The sequence below is a fragment of the Equus quagga genome, chromosome 6 (genome assembly GCF_021613505.1).
Source record: "Equus quagga isolate Etosha38 chromosome 6, UCLA_HA_Equagga_1.0, whole genome shotgun sequence".
Taxonomy (NCBI): domain Eukaryota; kingdom Metazoa; phylum Chordata; class Mammalia; order Perissodactyla; family Equidae; genus Equus; species Equus quagga.
The window spans coordinates 84,587,869-84,612,470 of NC_060272.1; the positions used below are offsets into that span (position 1 = coordinate 84,587,869).

At 50.1% G+C, this 24,602-nt stretch overlaps 1 protein-coding gene across 5 annotated transcripts in view; it reads left to right on the forward strand.

The window, feature by feature from the left end:
- Window positions 1-24,602, forward strand: part of PTCH1 (patched 1) — a 69,572-nt gene that overhangs the window by 573 nt on the left and 44,397 nt on the right. For 2 of the 5 annotated variants that reach the window (XM_046664197.1, XM_046664200.1), the window contains exons 1-2: window positions 7,915-8,251; window positions 9,873-10,065. In XM_046664197.1, the coding sequence (XP_046520153.1) occupies window positions 8,054-8,251; window positions 9,873-10,065 (391 nt within the window). In that variant the 5' untranslated portion in view covers window positions 7,915-8,053. Of the gene's footprint in view, window positions 1-7,914; window positions 8,252-8,894; window positions 9,190-9,255; window positions 9,513-9,872; window positions 10,066-24,602 lie in introns of those variants that run through there. The other 3 variants (XM_046664202.1, XM_046664199.1, XM_046664201.1) reach the window with 3 other exon arrangements.

The following is a 24,602-nucleotide window of genomic DNA, read 5'->3' on the forward strand; positions in this document are numbered from 1 at the left end:
CGCGCCGGGGCCGCGGGGCTGGGTGGGCTGCGCCGCCGGGGCGCGGGAGCGCCGGCCCCGCTCTGCACGCTCGCTCGCGCGCTCCGGGCCCCCGCCCCCCGAGGCCGGCCCCGCGGGGCCGAGAGGGGGCTGGCTGCGGCGGGCCGGCCGCGGAACGGCTCCGGGAGGAATTCTCACGGAGGGGGTCGCCTGGGATCCCATTTTCACGCTTGAAAGGGTCGCCACCTTGGCTTCCGCTCCTCAGCCTGGTGGTGGCTACTGCCTCGCCGGTGGCGGCGGAGCTGGGATGGAAGGGCTGGTGCGGAGAGTGACAGCGCCGGGGGGAGGGTGCGGGCTGGGAGCGCGCGCAGCGGAGCGAGCTCTCTCGGCTCGGTGGAGCTCGGGGAGACCTGCCGGAGGGCAGGGGCGCACGCTCTCGCCCCCACCCCCGGCGCTCTCGGCACCCGGCCCGGACGCCTGGGTGAGTGAGACACCCAGGGCTAGGAGAGGAGCACCTCGCCCAAACTCGGAGCTCGAACATCTCCCTGCCCGCCGCCATTGGTGGGAAAAAGGGCCAGAGGGGCTTTTCCGAGTTCAGGAAGGGGCCACCGCTAGGAGAGAGGTATGTGTTGACTCTTGCGCCCACGGGATCGGGCGTTCTGGTGCCTGCCACCCATTAAAGAGGTGGGCGGCCAGCCCAGTGCTGAGAGGGTTGAGTGTGGCCTCAGGGGAGGCCTGAGGTGGGCCAGACTGATTCAAACCCTTTAGACCCAGTGCCAACACTGGGCCCACGGGACCTCCAGGGACTGTACCTCTGGGGGTGACATGTGCTGTGTCTCCAGGTTTAAAGTTCCTGTTAAAAATGACTCCTACTGTGTCGATGAGCAGTAAGTCCAGAGTTTTCAGATCTCAATTGCCCTCACATAAGAAGAACCATATGGATTGTTGTCTATGGAAGACATCCAGAGACCTGTTTTCCTAGACCTGGGAGAGAAGACAATCTTCTTCCCTTTTTATCCCTCCTTCCTCCCTGAGGAGGGGAAATACATAAATAATAAAGACCCACAATGGGTGGCTCTAAATATTTAATAAATGGATAACTGAGGTCTTGAACTGCTACAATAGTCTTTTTTCAGCATTCTGTGTATGTTCGATTTTTTTTTTTTTTTGGCTACAATAGTTCAACATGCAATTAATTGCCTCCACAAAGGAAGACAATGCTTTTTTAACATCCTTTGTTACTGTAACCTATTATTCCTGGGTGGTACCTCAGGATAAATTGTGGCCTCAGGTGCTTTGTGGACCCATGTTGTAAAACAAGGGGCTTTCAATTGTGAGTTTGTGTGTGTTCTAGTTGTCAACCCAGCTTCCTCTCACAAGGCTGTAAAATGCCTTTGAGTCCAAGATCTTTTTATGTTAAAATGTTGAATCAAGGTAGACACCAATAGGCCCATTCTCAATTTGGAGTATTAGCTTCATTTCAAACTCATTGTGAGAAGTGTATCTAATTTCTGATTATAATCTAGTCATAATCTAACAAGCTCTTTGAATAGGAGTCAGCACCATTTTGAATTATTCTGTGGAAAAAAAAGACTTTTTACAAATTGTCTTCAACTTTCTACAGATAGAAAATCTGAGGCGGCAAATCAATATAGATTAAAATATCTGTCTTCCTGTTTTTATCCTCATTTCTCTCTCTCTCTCTCTCTCACACACACACCTTTTATTTTCTCCCGCCTCTGCCACAGTGTATAAAGCCCTATTGAGACATGTAGGCGTGATGTGTAAACCGGATTAGCAGTATGAAAGAAAGACACACAATAAGCTGGAATTGTTTTACTTCCCTTTCATTTCTCATGCCTATATCTCTAATAAATTTGTTGCTCCAGCAGTGGGTCAAAGGGATCATGTTGCTCAGCTGCTTTTTCATGCAGGACCCAATGGCAAAGATCACTGAAATGAATGGTGTGCCTTCTGCCAGATGTAAAACTTGATGTAGAGATATTAGATGGGGAGATAGAGATGAGGCCAGAGAGAGACGGAGGAAAAAAAGGTTCAAAGTCTGAGTCTTTCCAGAATACATTTCTATCCATTAAAGTAATGTGGCTAAGAAGACATTCAGAGAAGGGGCGAACAATATAAGGGTCAATGCTATGTTTTCTTTCAAGTTCATTGTAGGCTCTGAACATTTTCTCTGCAGTTGGTGACATTCCCAGCAAGAGAATACCAAGAGCTTTGGCACTGCATGGAATCGAATTCCCTTTTCAAGCTAGTATTTGAACCTGGGGAAATAAATGAGATTTCCAGGACCTTCTCAGGACATCTCCCTCTGCCACTCTTCCCTCCACCTCTTACACCCAAGCTCACTATAAGCTCAAAAATTGCCTGTGCTCCCGGGTTTGTGCTGTAGACCCCTCATTTACTCCTTTGTGGAATTGGGAGCAGCTTCCCATTAAAGGAGATCAGGGGTAATTAGCAGCATTATTTTGACAAGTTGACTAGAGCTGTTCCCTTTCCTCCAGTCCTGGGGAGGGGGGAAACGGGAGGAAACAGAAGGTGGAAGGGGAAAGGGAGGGGAGTCATGCTTAGGGCTTTTACATTCTGCGGCTGCTGAATCTTTTTTTCCTCTTCCTGAAACCTTTTAGACTCATTTTCTACCATCACCTTTTAAGTAAATACAAAAGCTGCCAACGAGAAAATAATAAGGCATTCTTAAGGAGCCAAGAAAATGTGGTGGATGGTGGCATACTGGCTTGAATTGACTCAAGACTCAACTCTTACCCAAGGTACCTGCTTTGAACTGCTCCGGTGCTGGCCCATCACTCACATCCTGTCCTCTGGGCTCCCCATCCATAAATAGAATTCTGCATTAAACCCTCAGTTCCTCTCCCTATCCCACCCAGGAAGACTGGGGGACTCAATGTAATGTTTGCAATTCATTGGATCTGTGGAAAAGAATATTAAACTCAGTAGGCAAAATTATGACATGGCCCAAGGGTCAAATTACTAGAAAACATTTACCCCTTTATTCATTGGTACTCTACAAAAATTAGCTAAATTACATTAAATTTTAAAGATCCTTGTAGTTGGATCTGAGAAACCTGTGAAAAGTTAAATCTCACTGTAGTTTCTCATTACCCCACCAAGTCCAGCCCCACAATTGCTTATCAATGGAATGTCCAAACACAAAGGGCAGATGTTTTATTTCAGCGTCATTTGGATAGTCGGATGCCATTTTCGAGATGTGCGTGGCATGGCCATGAATATTTGAAGTATTGGAGCAGAGAAGGGACAAGATGAGGGAATCGCATTTTAAGAGTTTAAGGAATCAGTTTTGAAAACTGCAGGCTCCAATGAAGTCTTAGATCATGATGGGGAAACCAAAATGACAACTGAGGCATTGAGATGAACTTGACTCAGAAAGGGGGAATGGAACACACAGCTGTTGCCCCAAGGAGGGCCAGCAAATCCTGCTAGTTGAAAGGCCCCAAGCTCTCACTAGTTTGGTAACTCTCAGGAGGGGAGCCACGCTGCAGAAAGGCCATTAAAGGAACTGTCTTCTCAGCAGACACCTTTGCAGGCCTGGCTCCTCCAGCCAGCCTCATTTCAGGTCTGGAGAATCCTTGTGGTTAGTTGAAGTTAACAAACCCGGTGTGGCGCAGCGGTCCCCTGCACAGGGCATGCATATTAAAGCCGACAATGCTTACAAATGTAAATAAGGGCAGATTGATTAGGAACAACATTATCGCTGGGAATGTCGCACTCGCATGCATCAGCAATGAGGCAAATTGGGGGCAGCCTCAGCCCTGACCACCCAAGTCGAGCAGGCTTTTACACTGGCTCCTCTTCCCTTTCTTAAAACGTTACAGAAACAAGGCCAATTAGATCCTCAAAGTAATTCATCTCTGTGTATGAAAAAAGCAGACCACAGGGGAAGCGGGGGGTGGGGGTGGGGAGATTAAGATAGCGCTTGTTAGAGCCCAGGCTGGCGATTGCGTCCTGGAGCCGATGGGTAGAATTTACAGGCCGGGACCATTGTCTGAGATGCTGAAAAGTTAACCTATCAAACAGAGGGTGAGGGGGCTCAGGGCTCTGAAAACCCCGGAGATCAGTGTTCAAAACGTTTAGGAATTAAGTCAAACCAAGGGAAATGAGCCCGAGTGGAAGAGGCTTTGCCGTTGAAATGGTGCACATGTGGCAGCAGCCGGACAAGAAGACGTGCAGCTGCGTGCAGTCATAGGGAACCATTATGTGTACATAGCCTATAATTTCATTTTAGAATTCCATAAGCCAACTAGCTATACTGAAATTGCTATAAATAAAAGATTGGGAGGAAAAAAGTAATATTTAGGTCTAAAACATTGTAAAGAAATTTGAAAAGACAAACATAGCAACCTGTCTATTGCCACATGGTTATCTCGTCATAAAGCACCCCTCAGATATAAAAAGACATGTAAAACGAGGGGTGCCACTCCCAAGTCTTTAAAAAGTAATTTCCAGCGGCAAGCACGAAATGGTTTGGCCTGAAACGTCTGCAGAACCATTCAGTAAGAAAAGCTGGAATAATAAGTCACCTATCCTGCTTTAGGATATTTATCAAACATAATAAAGATCAGGATATAAAGGCTCAAAGATTAAACTTGGTATGTGTAGAGCCCAATCTTCCTGCGATATTGTTTATTAATGTAGTGTCATTTTAATTGCACGTTGCTTGTCTTCCCTTCTGGATTTTAGCAGCCCTTCCCAGAGCCGCGACAAAATCACGTGCTTCTTCGGAGTTTTGAGTTTTGAATTTCCGCGCTGGCCGGGTACTCGGGTCCTCCTCCAGATCTCGTGAACATCCCCAGACACATCTACTCTCTTTGTCTCTCTTTATTCTACAGGATACCCTACTCCACCCGGGGTACCGCACACGTTTTGCCGGCTCGGGACTCAGGGGACAGGGCCTCCCAGTGAAACCAGGAAGGAGAAAAAGCTAGGGGAAGGTGGCGACGCTGGGTAGGGAGGAGAAAGATCCGGGAGGAGGAGAAAGAGAAAGGGGAAAGGAAACGGGAGAGGGAAAGAAGGGGGGAGGGAGGGGGAAACCGCCGGAGAGGAAGGAAGAGGGCGGGGAGGGCTGGCCGACAGGCCCCCCGCGGGAGCCGCGTGGGCCGCCCGGGTGGCCAGCGCGCCCCGCTGCAGTATCTTTCGGGCCGGGGCCGCAGACGCCGAGCCGCTGAATGGGAAGGGACCCCGTGCGCTCAGCCATTGGTCGGCCGCGGGGAGGCCGCGCAGGCATTGGGCAACGTAAGGGGGCCGGACCGCCTTCAGGAATGTGCTACGGCGCGTCCGGCACGTCCGTCCGCGCCGGCGGAGCGCGCGACTCGCCTCGGCTCCCGGGAGGCCTCGCTGGAGACGCGGAGCCAGCCCGGCGCGAGGCGAGCGCACGGGCTTCCATACCTGCTCTGCCCGGGCCGCGCGGGCGCGGGGAGTCCGGAGCTCCGGCGCGCGCGCGCACAGGCCTCCCAGCAAGGCGCGCCGGCCCAGCCCTGAGTCACGTGGCCGCGCGGGCTCCGCCTTCTCCCCGGCTCCTCCCCCATTCCCTCCATCTGGGTTTCTTTCTTTCCTTCCTTTCTTCTTTTTTTTTCAATGAACACACACCGTGTGCATCTTAAAGCCACACTGCCCCATTTCACGGCTTCAGTCGGCTTCTTGCTGCCGCGGTCCTTCTGCAGTTCAACCTCGTTTTTAAAAGAGAAAAAAGGGGGAAAACAAATACTAAAACAAGGCAGAGTCGCGTGTTTGTGGGTCTGGTCCCTATCTCAGGGAGGAACTTATTAACTTGCAAACATAAGAAAAATAAATTCCACTCTCCAAGAAAAATTATTTTTAAATAAGAAGCGGAGGTGTGTAGGCAGTTTAATTTGTCTCTGGCCCCAGGATCCACCTCAGAGGGTCGCGTGTTTTCTTCCCCAGTGGGAAACGAATCCCCGGGATTTCTCGGTGACACTGGCTGCAGTGTCCGGACCAGTCCTTGCAATCAGCGCACAATTTGTTTCGAATGAATCCAACATCAAAGCCTTTATTCTCTTCTACGTCACGCTATTATTAAATATAAGAGCATGCGTACCAGTTTTGGGGGAAAAAGGTTTAAAACAGACTTTAAATAAACAAGGACATGTGGGTAATAATAAAGGGGGGTTCCAAATGAACCCAAAATAGTCAGGAAAACTTTTCTCTCTTTCTCAAGGAAACAGTTCCGTTTCTCCGAGTTGTTAAAAGGATTCTGTTGTTTCTCTTTTACATATGTCACATTAAAGATTCAAATCAAAACGCCTCTGCCTCCACGAGACTGCTTCGGTGTCTGGATTCCACGTTTATGAAACACTCCTTCAAACCAGGACTGTGCTGATGTGGGTTTGGGGGCGGGGGGCGCGGGGGCGGGGGGAGAGGGAACGGATTTTAAGAAAGGGTAGCTTTTCCCAAAGTCCTTACTTTCCTCTTTAACTTTCCATTTTGTTTATCTTAATGCGAGGCGTTGTTCCCTGCGAGAGCCTAAGTCTTCTCTTCAGTTATAAAAGAAAAGAAAGGAGGAAAAAAAAAATCTGGCACACACTGGCGCGCTATCCACCACCCTGTCATTATTGGTGCAGGCCTGGGAATTCAAGCCGGACCTCCCAGTATTTGCTGCAGCATGAGGCCAAGGTGCCTCTGAAAGGGTTTTCTTTGAGGAATTTCAGAAATTGTTTAAGCGCTTAAAAAAATATTACATTTTTCCCCCGTGTCTATCGCGAGGCAAATGCTCGTGCGTGTTTGTGTGTGATTGTGTGTGTCTGTGTAAGACGCAAAAAGCGTCCTACAAAAAGAACTGTTGAAAAGAAAAGGAATAAGAAGCGGGGGGGGGGGGGGGGGGGCATTCCTTAATGGAAGTATTGCATGTGAGAAGGTTGGCGCTTTCGGAGGCTCCCCCCGAAGCCGGGGATGCACACACTGGGGTTGCCTACCTGGGTGGTCTCTCTACTTTGGTGAGCTGTTGCTAAGCAGCTAATAATAGTCATGTTTGCTGAGTAATTTCTGCCCTCCGCGAGCCAATCGTGTCGCAGAAACCCAAGCCATCTGACAGCCCTGGGGGCGGGAGCTCCAGCCTTTTTCTCTTTCGCTCGCTCTCTCCCCTTCCACCCCCTCCCCTCCTCCTCCTCTTTCTCCAAATGGAGAGAGTTCTTTTTTTTCTTCTTCCATCTCATCTATTGAATCAAGGAGCTGCTGCGGCCGCTGCCCGCTGCACACACACACAGCGGAGTGCCCAGGTCCCGGGAGCGAGAGAAGCGCGCTGCACGGGGGCAGAATGGTCCAGCGGGTCGGCGAGGAGCACAAGAAAGCAGAGTCCGGGACCGAGCAGCCACCGAGAACCCAGCAGCCAGAGCCCGAGCAGCCCGAGCAGCAGCTTCAGGAGCCGCCACCGCCAGCAGCAGCCGCCGCGGCAGCAGCGGCGGCGGCGGCGGCTGCCCCAGCCCGGCAGCGCTGAGACCCGCCGGGCATTCACGGACCCCGCGGCGGCGGCTCTGCGCTTGCCCTCCGCGGCCGCTCGGGCGACCCGGGAGGCGCCGAGGGAACCAGCGAGGCCGGCGGGAGCGGCGGGGATTTGCTGGCGCTTTCTGCAGTGAAGGGGTCGCGGCGCGGGGCGGGGGGCGGGTAGGGGGAGTTGGGGACCGCGAGGATTGCCGCGCGAGCGCCCGAAAGACAGGCTGGCTCCGCGCGCCGGCTCTTGCCTTCCGGAGAACTGAATGTGGGCAGCGGCGGCCGCAGAGACCTCGGGACCCCCGCGCAATGTGGCAATGGAAGGCGCAGGGTCTGACTCCCCGGCAGCGGCCGCGGCCGAAGCGGCAGCAGCGCCCGCCGTGTGAGCAGCAGCAGCAGCAGCGGCGGCGGCGGCGGCGGCAGGTCTGTCAACCGGAGCCCCAGCCCCAACAGCCGGCAGCCAGCAGCGTCCTCTCGAGCCGAGCGCCCGGGCGCGCCGGGCGCCCGCAGCGGCTGCAGCAGCGTGCCTGGCCGCCCGGGAAGCCTCGGTTCCCGCGGCGGCGGCGGCGGCGGCAACATGGCCTCGGCTGGTAACGCCGCCGAGCCTCAGGATCGCGGCGGCGGCGGCAGCTGCAGCGGGGCCCCGGGCCGGCCGGCCGGCGGCGGGAGGCGCAGACGGACCGGGGGGCTGCGCCGCAACGCCGCGCTGGACCGGGACTATCTGCACCGGCCCAGCTACTGCGACGCCGCCTTCGCTCTGGAGCAGATTTCCAAGGTGCATTTCAGACTCTCCTCTCCTCCCACCCTCTCTTCCCTCCTCTTCCTCTTTGGGATCGCCCCCGCCACACACACACACACACGCACGCACGCACTCACACACACACCTCTCCAGGAAAAGCAGCAGACAAGTGGGGATAGAAAAATTCAAACCCTCCCTCCGGTCCTGGAAGGAAAGGACTGTCTGAGGTCCGCAGGGGGTGGAGTGTGTGTGTGTGTGTGTGTGTGTGTGTGTACACGCGCCGTCCCCGGCGTGCCTTTTCCGGAACACTGGAAAGCGGTCCACAGTGGACCACCTCGAGGGCGGCCCGCAGCGCGGCACTGCCCGTGCCCCCTGCCCCGGAGCCCCCTCCTCCCGCGCCCCTGCCCCTATTTGCAGCCTACAACCCTGTAATGCTGCCACATTTCTTAACGTCTTGAAGGGGGAGGCGGAGTGGAGGGAGGCGGAGAGAGGATGGGGGGGAGGGAGCCGAAATAAAGGTGGTTTCCTCTTTTGGCAGCCAGTTTTGCTTTTGTTGAGCATGAAATCTCTGCTCCCTGAAAAATTATCCTCGGAAGAGGGCATCTCCCCTCTTCTTTCCCAGTTTTTGAGCCACCTCTTCTCAGTGCCTGGGGGAAAGAGAAAGTTGTAAACAAATTGCCACCTTAAATCCGCGGTGCGGGTCTGCGGAGCGGCCGGGTTCATTGTGTTTACGAGGCTCGCTGAAATGTGTGGAATCCGGGGAAGGCGAGCACCCAGACGGGGGCCCGCCGGGGCCGCGGCCAGCGCCGGGGAAACGCCGCCGCCGGGAGCAGCCAGCGCCTAGCCAGGACCCCCGCCTGCGCCGTCCTGGGCCCTTCCCCTGTGCAGTCGGCTGCTTTTTACGTTTAACCAGAAGGGAAGGGAGAGGAGGGAAAGATCCATGTGGCTGCCCTCTTCCGATCACAAATATTGTCGTAAGTTGCAGATGGCTGCCCCACTTCCTAATTCAGCTCACACAGTGTCTCCCAACGCTATGGAAATGCGTCGCGAGTGAGCTCGGGCGGCCGCGCTCACCACGTGGATCCCCACTTATTACCACGCCGGGAGGGGGTCAGGATGAGGGAGCCCGGAATACATTGTTCCCGAAGCGCGCACGTCCTCCAGCCCCCGTCCCCGCCGGGGCACCCCGAGAAGAGGGTGACAGATGGGGCAAGAAGACTTGGGAAGGGAGCCGTGGTTTGCCGCTTCTTAAATGTTGGTCTCCATCGCACGGATTACGCAGCCCCTCCCTTCCCAGGTCGGGTGTGAATATTGCCTGTGTTGAGCGATTTCTCTCCTCTCTGCCTCGGCTTCCCTTTCCCCTTGTCTTGCAGCCCCTCCGCCCAGCGTCCCCAAGTCACACTCGGGGATGCTGCGCAGGCCGCGCGTGGGTGCGCCCCTCCTGCAGCCGAGGTGCCGCTCCCACGCTGCAGCCCGACTTTGATTTACGACCGGGTCCCCCCCGTGCCGTTCGCCTCCTCTCGGGCCGGCCTGGGTTCCAGCCCGGAGGGCACCCCCACGGCTGTCGCGGGATTCGCGGGCGGGTGCGCGCGAGCGGGCGTGGGCGCGCGGGCCGCGACTCCCCGGCGCTCACTCCTCCCTTCTGCTTCGTCCTCAGGGGAAAGCTACTGGCCGGAAAGCGCCGCTGTGGCTGAGAGCGAAGTTTCAGAGACTCTTATTTAAACTGGGTTGTTACATTCAAAAAAACTGCGGCAAGTTCTTGGTTGTGGGCCTCCTCATATTTGGGGCCTTCGCTGTGGGATTAAAGGCAGCTAATCTCGAGACCAACGTGGAGGAGCTGTGGGTGGAAGGTAAGAGCGCCAGCGCCCGCCGCGGCGCCCTCGCGTCCCCACGCCGGGCCCCCTTCCCTTGCTTCCAACTGATAGAGATATTTGCAGCACACACCTAGAGCCTTTCTGCCGAGAGAGAGCCCCCCGCCCGCACCGGGGGGGACTGTTTATTGTTTGGGCGCCTGGCCGGGAGCCAGGCCCGGCCGACAAAGGCGGCGCTGTAATCGCTCCGGCGCTGCGCAGGGCTAGGTGTCGTGGGCGAGCGCGCGCGGGCGGCGGGGCGCGGGCCTCCCGGGACGGACCCCTCTGCACGGCCCGGGCCCCGGGGCCCGCCATCGCCGCCGCGCCCCGAGACGCGGCCTGAGCAAGGCCTCCGTGCGCCTGGCTCGCGTCCTCGGCTTCCTTCCCTCCCCCACCCCCACCCACCGCGTCCAAAGAGAAAGGAGGGGGCGAGGAAGGCCACCCCTCGGCTGGAGGGAGTGTGAGCGCCCCCGGCGGCCGGCCGCCGCGCTGGGGAGGCGGGGGCGGGCGCGGCGCGGGCTGCGGAGGCGGCGGCGTGTGTGGTCCTGCTTTTGGACAGCTTTCAACTCTGGGGGAAAAAACATTTGTCTCAAGGTACAAAAAAAAGGGGTGGGGGGAAGGGTGGAAAAAAAACAGTAAAGCACAGACTGGAACGCATGTTTGCAAAGTAGATTAATGTTTCCTCGCGGGTGGGGACTTTTTAAAGGGAATTATTCTGGGGGAAGGCTGCGCTTTGCAGGCTGAGAGAAGAAATGTGTTTTAAGAACAGGGGTTTAGAAGGAGGGGCCACAGCATCTCTCCAAGGGGTTCTGCCACTCTTTCATCTACATTCCTCGATTTGGGGGTTCTTGAAGCCTTTTTTAAAAAGCAGTTGTAAATTTGAAATAGACACCCCCCTCCCGAGACATTTTACGTTCTTTTGGTGATAGTTTTTTGTTTTGGGGGGGTTTTGTTCGGTTGGTTCTTTTTTCTGTTGGTGGTTTTCTCGTTTTGGAAAGTAACAGTCTTGCTATTTGGAAACATTTTAACCCCTAAACACTGCCTGGGACATCTCTCAGAGTGGAATGGGGGGGGGGATTGAGGCAATTATGAAGATATTCCAAACCAGGATATCTGGAGCATTCCTAGTGAAAGCCACCTAAGACAAAATTTGGGGGTCTAAAAGTTAAATACATAATTGCGACGGTGCTCCCTCTCAGAATGCTATTGGAAAACTAACCTTGGAGAATATTCCATTAATTTTCCCTTGTTTGTGAAGATTCAGCTTTCAGTGTTTTGCAAGCAAACGGCGGAGTCTTCAGTTGAGAAGTGACAATTAAACTACTAGTCCAAATAATTAAGACTAGAAAACATTCCTGCCTTAAGTAGCTTGGTAATTAATACAAAAGTGTTCTTCGGATTGAATCCATGGGGTCATTTACCTCAGTTCAGCACTTCAGAGTCATTGGTAAATAAAAGAAGGGTTTTATTGAGCACCTGTGATGTCCTAGCAGAAAGTGTCCTGAGTACTTATAATGTCCCTAGCACTGTGCTGGGCACAGTAAGGGACACTGTGGTATGTAATACACCCTCTGTGCACAAATTCATGCGCTTAAAGCTACCAGAGTTGAATGGACTAGAACTAAATTTGAGCTCATAGTTGAAGTGGGCTGTGATAGTTAAATGGACAAAAAGCCAAAGAAAGAAGTTTCCAGTGAGGTGGTGAGGCAAATTAGGGTGGCCTGGAGAGAGAGAGAGGAGGAAGGAGGGAGTTCTAGGCAGGAGCTCAGAAAGCAGGTTAAGCAAAGGCTGAAGCTGAGTGGACAGATGGCGGTGGGAGGCCCTCAGGGCCGCGGGCAGAGCCTGCGGTAGCTTGGGTGGGCCCTGGCCAGCAGGTCGGTAGTTTGGAAATGATATGATTGGCTAGACTGGGGGGGGGCTGCCGTAGGTTCTGAGACAGAGCAAGGGATGAGCAGAGGGGGCTCCCAGCTCTGTCCACATGTTCACTTTCCTCCACTTGGGCCAACAAATTTGTTGGGTGTTGATGATGATGATGGTGAAAGATAATTTTTTGTTGTTTTGAGCAAGACTTTTCAGTAGACCTTTAATAAGTTTAAAGAGAAGTAATGTGACTTATTTTCTTAACATTGTATATTTTTAGAATCAACTCTGTTTCTGCATTACACAACTCATTTCAAGCCCTGGAAGAAGGAAGAACATGCTTAGTAGCAGTCTCACGGGGCTGCAGCTTAGAGAGAGTGCCCGGGCGTGACACACCTGAGATGAGACTCATGCTGCCTACTTGTGGCCTCTGAGCTATTTTCCCATTTCTGTTTTGTCAGTTTCAATGTGGCTCTTCTTCTTCTGGTTCTTCGGCCAAATATTATTTAGTCAATACTATCGCTTGTTGGACAACTACCATTATGATTTATTATATATTACCACATGCCTTACAACTCAATAAAGAGGCTGTTATCTTCATTTTTATAACGTGATAGCTTATGTAATATTTTTGTATATGGTAACTGAACTATTGTCTTATATTACACTTGAGAACTATGGATCCTCTGTGTCTCCATGCCTACTTTGCCTATTAGTGACTAAGTCAACTTGATCTCCCGTTGCATTGACCTTGGTTTGTCATTCATTCGTCCATGCATTCATTGTGTGCTGTATTCTTCCCCTGTAGAAGAAGCAGCAGTTTCATAAATGCAAGTAAACCCAACCAAGGAGGCCTCCGCACCATTTTGTAATTTTAGTTTAAATTCGAAGTAGAAGTAGTGATGAGGAGATCTTGTTTATGATACAGTGAGCCTAGTGCGCATGTCGGCAGTGAGGAGTGCCAGCATTTGCTTCCAGGAGTGAGAATCCCCTACTCGCCTAGACTGTAGGACAGTAAAGTAAGTAGCAATTTGGAATTTAGGTTAATTTTCCCTTTAATCTCGTAGATAAATTCCACATCATTATCAGCCAAAGAAGTCTGTGAGGTGGTGTTTTCTTAATAGAGACTGTAAATGTTCCGGGCCTGAGCAAGGGGGCCTGCTGCTCTGAATAAACCAAATGAGTGGAGGTCACATATTTCCCAAGTAAAACAGCAACAGAGGAGAGGAGAGCGTGAGATTGTAAGGGAAGAGGAATGCTGAGGGACAGTTTGGAAAAATGCTGTTTCTCCTGTGGTTTAGAAAATGACATATGTGCGTACACACACATATATTGGGAGATGTATATCTCCACTGCCTTTGTATTTGTGTGTACGCGTAGACTTTGTTCGTGTTTTCTCATCTACCAAAATAATGTTATCTTTTTCAATAGCCAGCAAATTAACGGGATTCACTGGCTAGGCTGTATCTTTGGTTTGACTTTTGTGCTTTGTTTAACATGCTGGGGAAATGAGGCTTTATAAAGACCATTTGAATATGTTGGCCCATCTAAGACCAATGTAATCTCAATAAGGAAGATTCTCTCTTGTGTATTTATGGCATCAGTGATAAGAATTCTTTGATTCTGTTGTTAAAATGTTCAGACAGTGATTGCTTTTTAAGAAACTGTCAATATACATTAGATGCTAGCTTGGCTCTTAGAGCTACAGCATTTGCAAGTCACAAATGTCAAATGTAGCTCCCTTGTGGATGCAGTCATGACATCTGGGGAAAGAATATGTGGAATGATGTAGTGGGCCTCTGCTGTTACTGAAACACATACAGCGGCAGCAGCAAGGTCAGGGAGAGACTAATTGTTGTTTACAAATAAACATATTCACTCAGTGCGTGTTCTCAGTGCCTTCTCTGTGCCAGGTACCACACAGTGTTCCAGAGAGAGGGTGAAAGGCCACAGTCCCTGCCCTCAGGAGACCTCCACCCGGCAGACACACAGACCACTAGCAGGATGGCAAAATGGCAGGGACATCTTCCAGGACAGCCCTGAGGGAGGGGCCTGAGCCGGGCACAGGGGCTGGAGAGGTGGGGGTGTTGGGGCATTCCAGGCTGAAGGAACAGCATGGGCACAGGCTCAGAGGACAGGGTGTGGCCTCCAGGAGAACTCTCAGTGCTTGCTTTTGGTTGGGACATCAGGGTTGAGGTGGGAGCCTTGAGGCTGGGAAGATCCAGCTGCATGGCAGGAAGGTCTCCGATGTGTGCAGAGCATTTGGCTGGGGGGCTGCCAGCTCTTTCTTTCAGGCGTTCCTTGCCTGTCTTATGATTTGCACTAGTGTCTTTGCCCTTTTTGCCTTTCCTGGTAGAGGGCTTCACCTGGCTCTCACCCTTCTGGGCACAGAAGGGACATGCTTTATTTTTAATCTTGCCTGTTTCTCTGTTGGCTTTTCCTTTCTGCTTAGCACTTTTATCCTCCTGTTTCCCTTAATATCTACCCCCTACTCCAACCCTCTCTCAAACACAAGTTCATTGTCACGATTGTCCAGTGACGGAAGTTCATTTATCTCTTTGAGCTTTTTGTTTTTTTCTCAAAGCTTGCCAGCCCCTGGCCTCCTTTACTGCAAAGGGTAACAGCCTTGAAATGAATCCATATTGCCTTGTGTTTGGTTGTTAACGTCTCTGGAGGCCAGCATCAAGGGAGGAGGTCACAAGTTGTGACTTTGTTTTTTTTTTTAAGAGAGAAAAAGAATTTTTTAAAAAATGGCTGCTTGATGTTTGTAAGTGCTCTCAAATTTGTGCCTTGCTAGCTATTATGCCTTCAGTGCTCTTGGCTTGAATTCGGGCAGTTGAATCAGGAGATGATTGAGCCTCACCCCCACTTCCATTTAGTGCAGGGTTTCTCACTGTTGACATTTGGGACTGGATAATTCTCTGTTGTTGGGGACTGTCCTGTGCATTGAAGGATGTTTAGCAGCATCCCTGGCCTCTACCCACTAGATGCCAGTAGCACCCTCTCAGTTGTGACAATCAAAATGTTTCTAGTCATTGCCAAAGGTGGGGGGCGGGGGGCGGGGAGGGGCGGATGCTCAAAATCACCCCAAGTGAGAAGCACTGGTTTAGATGATAGACTCCAGTAGGAAGACCCGTGCTGTACAGGTGGAAGGCTTTTATGGTGATGCAGTTGTGGCTGCAAATGCATTGAGTGTTATTCTTTAAGGTAACTCTCCCGCCCCATCCCCATATTTACTGACCCAGGTAACCATTTTTTTATGCTAATAATTTAAATTTTTAGTTTTTCTTAGAATTACATTAAATATCAAATAAAAGACATCATGACAAGTTGAGATGGGGAGAGAGAGGATAAGGGCAGGCCATGGAAGAAAGAAAAAGCTTTATAGTCAAATGCTTTTTTTTTTCTTTCAGGTAACTTAATTTCGCAGATAGATGTTGTTGCATTTCAACCACAGTAGGCTGAAGGTTTTTTAGCATGAAGGTGACTTTGTAAAAAGCAATGAAAGACACCACTGGACTTTGTTCATATTGAAATAGCAGCTCCTTTCGGAAGCCCGTGGAGCACATTAGCTCCTTGGTGGTCTGGTTCTCCAGATGTCCCTGTCTCTTCCCCAGGTGCCCTTATGCAGCAGAACCAAAGGGACAGCGAGGGGCTGAGGCATGTCAGCTAGAACTGGTATGGGGTCTACTTTTACTGCCCCTTTCCACAGTTATCAGCCAGTTTCTGCTCTCTGAGGCTGTCAGTTTCAGTGCATTTCACAAGGGACAGAGAGCCAGAATGAAATGCAGCTCCTTTCTGCTCCTTGGTCCCCTCTGTACTTGTAAGAATTAAGAATGTATTTATTAGATAGGTATTGATTAGAGTCCAACAGTGGGCACACACATCCAGGTGGAAGCACTTACGCTAATTCTTCATATCTGGAGAAAAGAGATTGAAAAATTAACACCCAATAATGATTGCTTTAAAAATAACAAATAGCCTCAGATGCCTTCTACCCCGGGCTGCTGACCCTGTGAATCCTCTGTGTCTCTGCTGCCTGCCAGTCTTGACCCTCCAACAAGCTGAGAAGCCAGGTTGGGTGATGGTGTGTTTCAGATACACAAGCCCTGCTCACAGGCTCCAGAAGATGACAGCTTCCAGATGTATGAGCCGCCAGGTCTGTTTGTTTGGAGTATGCGCCACAGCTGATGGCGAGATTAACGCTGGCTGGACAAGCGATGGGAGATTTGTCTGGTTTCCACAATGCCATGTTTATATTTCGTTGGGATTTCTCTTTCAAAGCTGACCTTCCCGTGACCCCCAGAGCTCTGTCCACTTGGACTGAGCTGTAACTTGTCCGCCCTTCTTCTCCTGTTGGGGGGGTCACAATTCTGCAACAGAAGGGGCTGCTTTCGCAGCTTCCCCCTACTTCATCCATGCCAGCTGTCCACCCAGATTTAGCCCCTGCAGAGTAGTCTGGTCTGTGGGGGTGGGGGTGGGGTATATGATTTAAACATTTTTTTGGCTTCTAAAACAAATATGGAAATTTAAAAAAAATTATTTTAAAGGAGACCAGATTTAATAGAGGCTGTTTTGCATAAATATAACGTTTTAACTTGGCACTATTTTGAAAAAAAAGTTGAGGGAATTCCTGCTATGTGAGACAGCCCTAAGTAATCGCCATACCCGTATGATTCTGTTATTTTATACTGTCATCTCCTTTGCCCCTCACTGGTCCCCAGAACCTCTTCTCCTTCCTCCTTCCTCCCTCCTCCCTCTATCTCTTTGCTCATCCTCCCCCCCTCCCCCCTACCTCCCCCTCCCCTCCTTCCACCCACCTCCTCCTAAACTGCCCAAATCCTTTCCTCCCAGTGGATCTCTGGAGTTACTAGTGTGAAATCTGAAATGGTAGTAAATCTGGTTAATCACAGACTGACAGGAGGGAATTAGAAAATGTATTATTTCAAACCAGCTGTGGGAGATACTAGAGGCAGACCTGTCATTTGCATCCTTGGGGTTCTCATCTCGGTTCCAAGACTGTCCTCTTTGATAGGGTCTTGTCAGCAGAAGATGTGCTTTCCCTATGGAAGTTACTGGCGTTTTTATGGACTTCTGAGGTAACTGTAGAACCCATGGACAAGTGGAGTGTGAAGCAAAGCTTGGGCCCCCGTGCTTAATGTGCTGTATGAGGTGTGGAAGAATTGGGCCCCACGGCGTTTCTGAGATGGTAAGCGAAACATAAACCAGGACATCCCAGCCCAGGCCCTACTTTAGGCTCTCCCTGGGTGGAACTCCCACCGAAGCCAAAAGGAACATGGAACTTGGATAGAGATGGAAGAGGACAGATTTCCTTATCCAAATTTTGGCCAACTCTGCAGCGTTAGCTGGCCCATGCAAAGGAGAGGCCGGGAGCAGGAGGCTTTGCTGCTGGCGCTTCAGAGGAGGCACGGGGATTTTCTCAGTGGGAACCTTCCTTGACTACACAGATATGGTCAGGGTCACCAAAATAGAAACAGTTTTGTTACTTGTTCTTTGCTTCCAAACTCTGAGTTTGAGTGCTTTATGATAATATTTACGAGATTCTTTTACTCTTAAATTGGGTTTGGAGTTGTTTTTTTCTTTGCATTGCAATCTTAGTTTTCCTACATGTATCTTCAGATTTGACAGAAGTAATTAGCCTTCCAAAACAGTAGAATGCTGCCACTGAGAAACTGGTGAACGGTTGTGAAGGTTTTTAGGAGTTTGGTTTGCGGAAAGGTACATGCTGTCTTCGATCCCCTGGCTGTTCCATTGTATTTGGTTTAGAGCATAGCTGGGAAAACAGCGCTCGTGTGTTAGGGAAACTGTGTCATTGGTGGGCAGTCAGGTACCTGCTCAGGAACGACATATTTGTTGTCAGAGAGATTTATAATGTGGAGGAGGTGTAGGACCTTATTTCTAATTCAGAAACCCACGCGCAAGTTGGCCCAAATAGTCCACACTGCATGTGGGTCCCCAAATACCACTGACTGTGAAGGCGAGGCTAGTGAGAAGCAAGTCTCCATACAACAGCACAGGCTTTATTTATTATTGTTAGGACCAATGAGAAGAAACAGTGGACTTCCTCAAATTATCAACCAAGATAGTTTTCAGCTATTGATGAAACATGGACAGAAGTAAGCAAAAGGAGCTGGAAGTGGACTCTGTTAAGTTGATGTGCAAGATTTTTTTCCCCTTAAATTATTGCTTAAGGGCTTCTGGCCCCTAGCTCAGGAATCCTGCCCAAAAATGCCAGATGTATTACACAGTCAAGTACTGCAATGTAAACAGCGTTCTGTGCCATGAGGCAGGGTGGTCCATCTCCCATTTCAGAAGAGTGGGGAGCTGGAAAGGGCAGGAGAGGGGTAAGCCCTCTGCTCGCCAGTGAGCACAATCCTGGTTGGGTCGTTCGTGTTTTTGGCCGCACAGTCAAGATTTGGAACTACAGAAACCCAGATGAATTAATGCTTTGGACGGGCAAACAAAAGCAACTTGAATTGGGATGCCAAAGAGAGCAAGATGTGGCTTGGATAATGTTGCTTCATTGGGTCAGAGAAGTTTATAAAATGTAGAACAGAAGGAGGGGGGAGCTGATAGGAAGAAAGCTATTGTCTTCATAGCAGCATCTGTGAGCATCATGCTTTTCTTCTGCTGTGAGCTAAATTGAAAGGTGAGCAAAGCAAGATAAGGACAGGCCAGCTTCCTTCCCCACCCCTCCTGTGTCTGGGAAAGCCTGCTGGGTTGGCACACCTTCTGTGTGTAAACCCAGGAGTTTTCACAAAGCTGCTCTGATGTTTTGTAGCACTGGGGGTAGCCCAAGAAATGTTGCAAAATAAATAGCATTCCAGTTTGCTCCCAGTTTCTAAATTTGAGTGAAGATTTAGTCAACTAATGATGATCATTGGAGGTGAGAAAGGAACTGGGCACTTGGGCCACCCCTCCAGTAGGACATGTTTCACAGTGCTGCGGGACCTTCTCTGTGCATTCAGATATACTAGCACCAAGCGTCCCTTAGACTGAGTCAATTCAGGGTTTTTAAAAATTAATATGAAGGTATTCTGTGAGTTAGGAGGAAATGGAGTTTTAGTTTGAATTTGGGGAATTGTTAAAACAACCTGCAATAATATTACCCCAACTTAAGAAATCCATTTTATAGAGAGATCCAAGAAAATTGCTTTAAGAAACAGTGATGATAAAAACAGGAATTTTGACATTAAAGAAAACGTAGTAAGAAAACGTAGGCTTCTTGATGGTCTCTCTCCCTCCCCCACCACTTTTCTTTCTTTTTGAATTCTCTCATCTTCCCCACCCCCATCCCCTGATTTCCTTCGCTCCTTTAGTGGGGAAACCAGAAAACCTCACAAAATAGATGTAAATATCTCAGTGTCATCTTAAACGAAAGGTTTCTAAGAGAGAAAGTGACAGAAGGATTTTCCCTACCTGCCTAAGAAATTATTTCCTCTTACCTGATTTTTCCCCCATGAGGTTTATACGTTGTTGCAATAATTAGAAAAATGATAAATATGATAGCCTCATTTTAGTCCACACATGATCCAGAAAAAAAAACTTGCACACGTTTAATACCTTGCTTAATTGCAAACAAAGGCTGCAATTTGAGAGAATTGGGATTAGGGCTAAATATCTATTAACTGCTCTTTCTAGAGATTTGAGGAATAGGATGACCCTTTTTTTTTCCTTTTTTTTTTTTTTTTAAATAGGCTACAGTTTCACATGGCTCCCAAAAGAAATCTCTCTCCCTTTTTGTTTCCCACACCAATTGATTTATCATTTTGCTTGCAAGCAGATCCAGAATGTTAGGGCAAGAACACACTCACTTTTTTCTCGTAACTTTTTTGTTGCGGACCGAAACCAGTTGACTTGAATAAATTTTTCTGAGGCCTGAATGTAGCCAGCAACGTGGAAAAATCTTGCCATTCAGGGCTGTCTGAATGTACATTTCAGCCACACAGTAAGCTGCATTGGTAGGCAGTGGACTGCTAAATACCACCATTTTTCGCAGCAGCGAGTTAGACAGGCGATTAGCATAATTAGCACTGAGCAGCTATACATATGGTAATGCTGAGTGTGTAAATGCCAGCTGCGGTGTAAAATTTATGTCAGGGGTCGGCAGGGCTGTGCGAAAGTATTGTGTTCCAGCTACAGGTCAGGGCCGCCAAAGCTTACCTCCTTTTCTCTTGTTGGTGAATACGCCAACAGAAGAGAAAGACAGAAATATAACAGATACGGCTTTGATGGAACAGCCCAGTTCTGTGCAAGAGGGACCATTCTGTAAGACACACACACGCACACTCATACACACTTACAGAAATCCCATTACTTTCTCTGCAAATTGTGTTTACTTCATGCAGGGTCCACATGAGCAGCGGCCAGGATAGGGGGTTTGGGTGGGTGAACAGGCCAAATGATTTCCTAGGAGGAAAACTCAGTCACTGAACTTTTAGCAGGAGTTAAGAGTTGTGCTTCTGTTTTTCTCCCCATCCTCTTGCCCCCCCCCCCATTCCTTCCACTACTCCTGCCCACATTGTTTTCCTTCAAATTAAAGGGGGAATCCCTGCTGGAGGGGATGGTGTTTTTCCTTTAGAAGAATGGGAATTAATCATGATGGAGGTGTTAGCACTGAACGTTATGTAAGGTTCCAGCAGTGCGACTCTTCCCTAACTGCTTGACTGGTTTTAGCGAAGGGCTAGAAGTTTCTTTGTGTGTTGTGGCAGCTGTGCTCATCATTCCATGTACTGCCACTGTCAGACCCATTAAATTCTTTATGGATAAGAAAACAGTCACATACTCTCGTTGGAAAGGAGGACAGTCTTGAATGGCTCATGCCCTTAGAAATGCATAGTGGGGGAATTTATCGCTATGATGAGTGCATGCGTTTTGCACAGGAAGCATTTTTTCTGCCTTCCCCCCCTTTTTCAGTTGGTGGCTATAAGGAGTGGTTGGTGGTGACAGAATATAATTCACACCACGCTGACCTGGTGATGAAACTTCCTCATGGCACCAGGGGGTCCTTATGCACCGGCCCCTAATCCAGCTAATCCTGATGGCAACAAAATCATGAAAGTGGCCCCCAGTGACGGGCGTCTCCCCACACAGATGCAGAGGGAAGTTTCGGTGCGGGAGATAAATGGGGCCAGCGTGGTGTTCCACAGGGCCAGGGAGCCTGTGTGGGAAGGTGGAACTCGCATTGTCTTCTCGCCCATGCATGCTGAAGTAGGAGGCCAGTGAAAAGAGGCCTGGGCTGGATAATGGCAAGAAGACTGTTGAGAGCAGAGAGGTGATGTCAGCCCACAGAAGCTGGGAGAAGGGAACTGGGGTTAATGTTATGCAACAGCCTGAACGCCGTGTAAGCACTTGGGTTTTGTTGTTGTTACTTAGTTTTCTGTTTTTATTTTTTTCATGAAGACTTTGGGAGGCCCTAACTAAGCACTCAGAACTTGATAAACAGCATGCTCCGTTTGGTCCCTCAGTTCTGCTTCTTGGTCCAGCATTGCCTCTGAGCAAGCATGCTGCTCTGTGTCGACCCTCCCAGGCCCGCTCAGCTCCTGCGGGAGGTCAGGGCTTGGGTCTGCATCTGCTTGCTGGTAGTACTTGAGCATGCCAGGGAAATCACGTTAGGACCTGGGACAGTTCATCGCTGGGCACGTTCGCAATTAGGGATAGAGCAGAGCTCCACTCTGCTGCACCCTGCCAGAAGCCAGGCACATCCTTGGGCCTGCAGGCTGTGACTTTGCTTGGCCTGTCTCTGGTGGGGTTGACTGCAGCCCTCATTTGCCACAGCACCCAGTGACCAATGAAGAATGGCCTCCCAACGGACGCACTGTCGTCTTGGGAGCTGTGGCTCTGTAAGGAATACCAGGTTGGGGAGCTGTGGCAGGCAGCAGGCCCAGGGCGGGCAGAGTGCTGGGTGACCTGATTGTGTCCGACAGGGCAAGCGGGCGGCTTCAGGGAAAGCCATTCAGAGGAAGCAGCCTGGGCAGGAACAGATGGCACCACAAACAGCTGGTATGGGGCTTGCAGCAGGCACACGCTCGAAGTCTCCTGCTCCTCCTGCGTTTGGCCCTCCTCGTGTCTCTGGAGAGGTGCAGGGATGTGTCCTGCTCTGGTCTTGTTTCTGTGGTTTTCATCTCCCTGGGCTCACTTCATGAAGGCACATTCTCTTTGGGCCATCTGATTCTCGAATTCTCCTGTGGCAACACCCAAGGGCATGGTCCCTCCAGGAGAAAAACAGCCCAGAAGCTGAAGCAGCAGTTGGCTCATCATGAATAAAAGAGATGCGTGGAAGAGTGACTAAAAGTCACAGCCCAGGTCTTTGCAGACAGTTGCCCAAATTACTGAATCTTCCTTTTTATCAGTTTGGAAAATGAGCTGCTCTTAATAATTTTGCGGTTACATCCTTTGAGAGATTTGTACTTTTCAGCCTCACAATAACTAATCGCAACATTGAAAGAAAGACTTGAAGCAACTATAGGGGGAAAACTCTCTGGAGGCTGAGAGAGTTCACTGGGCTAGGCCAGTGCAGGTGCTTGCTTGTGTAGACACAGACGCCATTTTCCTAATTGGGCTCTGAGTGGGTGCTTTTCAGGCTGAAAGGGTCGTTTGTTTTGACTGATTGACTTTCTGAGGCTTTGGGGAGAATTAATATCTTATCCAGATGATTGTCTGTTCCCAAGGCTCTGTATTGAGGCTGTTCATTCATTTCTTCATCTGTTACGCTGCATGCGCGTTGAGCGCCCGGTGCGCTGAGGTGAGTGGGCAGCAGACAGTGCCTCCCTCAAACGACGTGGAATCTAGCGGGGAGAATCTTCGCTTGGTCCCTCAGATCGCCCTTATGTGGATCTCAATAAGCCTTTGCTAAAAGTGTTTTGCATGAATGCCACAGTCATCTGTTAAGCTCTGTGCGAAAGGCCGTGCTGAGGAAGGATGCAGCAGGAGAGCATCGTGTCTTCCATGGACTGGAACAGCATTGACCCAGAGCTGTGGGCCCCTGGGCGGAATGGTTTGCCACCTGTACTGGCCCTTCTTCACCTTAGAAGACTGTGCTTGGTTTGATTGGTGAGGAAAGGATCAGCAGAGCTTGCTCAGGAACTTCTTTGCAGAAGCAATGCTCTTCACCCTGCCTCCTTCAGAGAATGGGGGTAAGCCTCAGGTTTCTGGAGAACAGGATGGCAAAATTTGCAAGTACTGAGGCTTCGGGCCGCCTGTTCTCTGTGCATCCTCGTCTCTCCACCCTTTCTAAGACAGGCCTTCTGGGACCAGGAGGAAAATGGCCTGTCCACTGCCACCCATGGGGCTTTGCTGAAAAAAACTATCTTCTCAGTGGCAGTGAAAAATCTGGGAGGCAATGTTGTTGTTCTTTAAATAGAAATATCAGCTCTTTGTCCTGTGTAATACTTCTGTGCATGCTAAAGGCTCTAGCCATGAGCTTACTATAGTCTGGGGTGTGGAGTTTGGCCCTCTCAGACTCCTGTCCCTGGCTGGCGCTCAGGAGCCACGAAGCTCTCAGGGCAGTGGACTCGGTTAAAGGTTCGGTTCTGCCTGCTGTCCGCTGGGTGACTGCAGAGGGCTCCTGGACCCAATTCCGTTGTGTGTGTGGACGCCTCCGCACACCAACCAGCAGTCCTCGGACACCAGCACTGTCTGCCTGGAGATGGAATCATATTCCACAGGTTAAGGATTCAGTCCTACAAGACTGCCCCCCACTTGAGATGCCACTTGCAAGCCCAGGTTGTTACCCATGTTTCTGACCAGCTGGCTGTAAATCGGAGGTTCCTGTGACCCCTCCTCGGGTCGATTAATTTGCTAGAATGGCTCACAGAACTCAAGAAAACCCATTTACTCACTAGATTACCAATTTATTACGAAGGATATTGAGGATAGGAATCAACAGCTAGATGAAAAGATACATGGGGCGAGGTCCTGAGCAAAATAGCTCCTCTCCTCAGGGACCGTGAGCCCAGCACAGCAGCACGTGGACGTGTCTGGTTCCCCAACATGGAAGCGCTCCAAAAAGCATCAAGGAGCTGTCCTTTTGGGTTTTTATGGAGGCTTCATTACTAAGTCATAAGATTGACTAAGTCATTGGTCATTGGCAGTTTCAACCTCAAGCCCCCTTCCTCCCCAGAAATCCAGGGGCGGGCCTGAAAGTTCCAATCCTCTCATCACATGACTAGTTCTCCTGGCAACCAGCCCCTACCCTTGAATGGCACCCAAAAGTCACCTTCCTTAAGGGAAACTCCCATTTCACTGTTCTGGCTCTAAAGTGTTTTTTCAGTAACTGAGGAGAAGAAAACAAATATTGTAACAAAAGATGCTCCCATTGTTCTTATCACTCAGGAAATTCCAAGGGTTTTGGGAACTGTAAGCCAGGAACTGTGGACAAAGGCCAAATATATCTGAGAAATATATTTGGGTTGTCTGATTGACCAAGTATATAATATTTCTTATAAATCACAATATCGCAGTGATCTTGGGCAAGTCACCCTACCTCTGCAGCTACGTTTCCTGCTCTGTAAACTAAGGGTGATGATACATGCCCGGCGAGAGATAAGTGGGTGGATGCCTGCTCAGCTCCTGGTTTAGGGTCTGGGAAATTTCACATACATTGTCAGTCCTCACACCATCCTACGAGGTTAGTAGTAGCATTTTTATCCTATTTT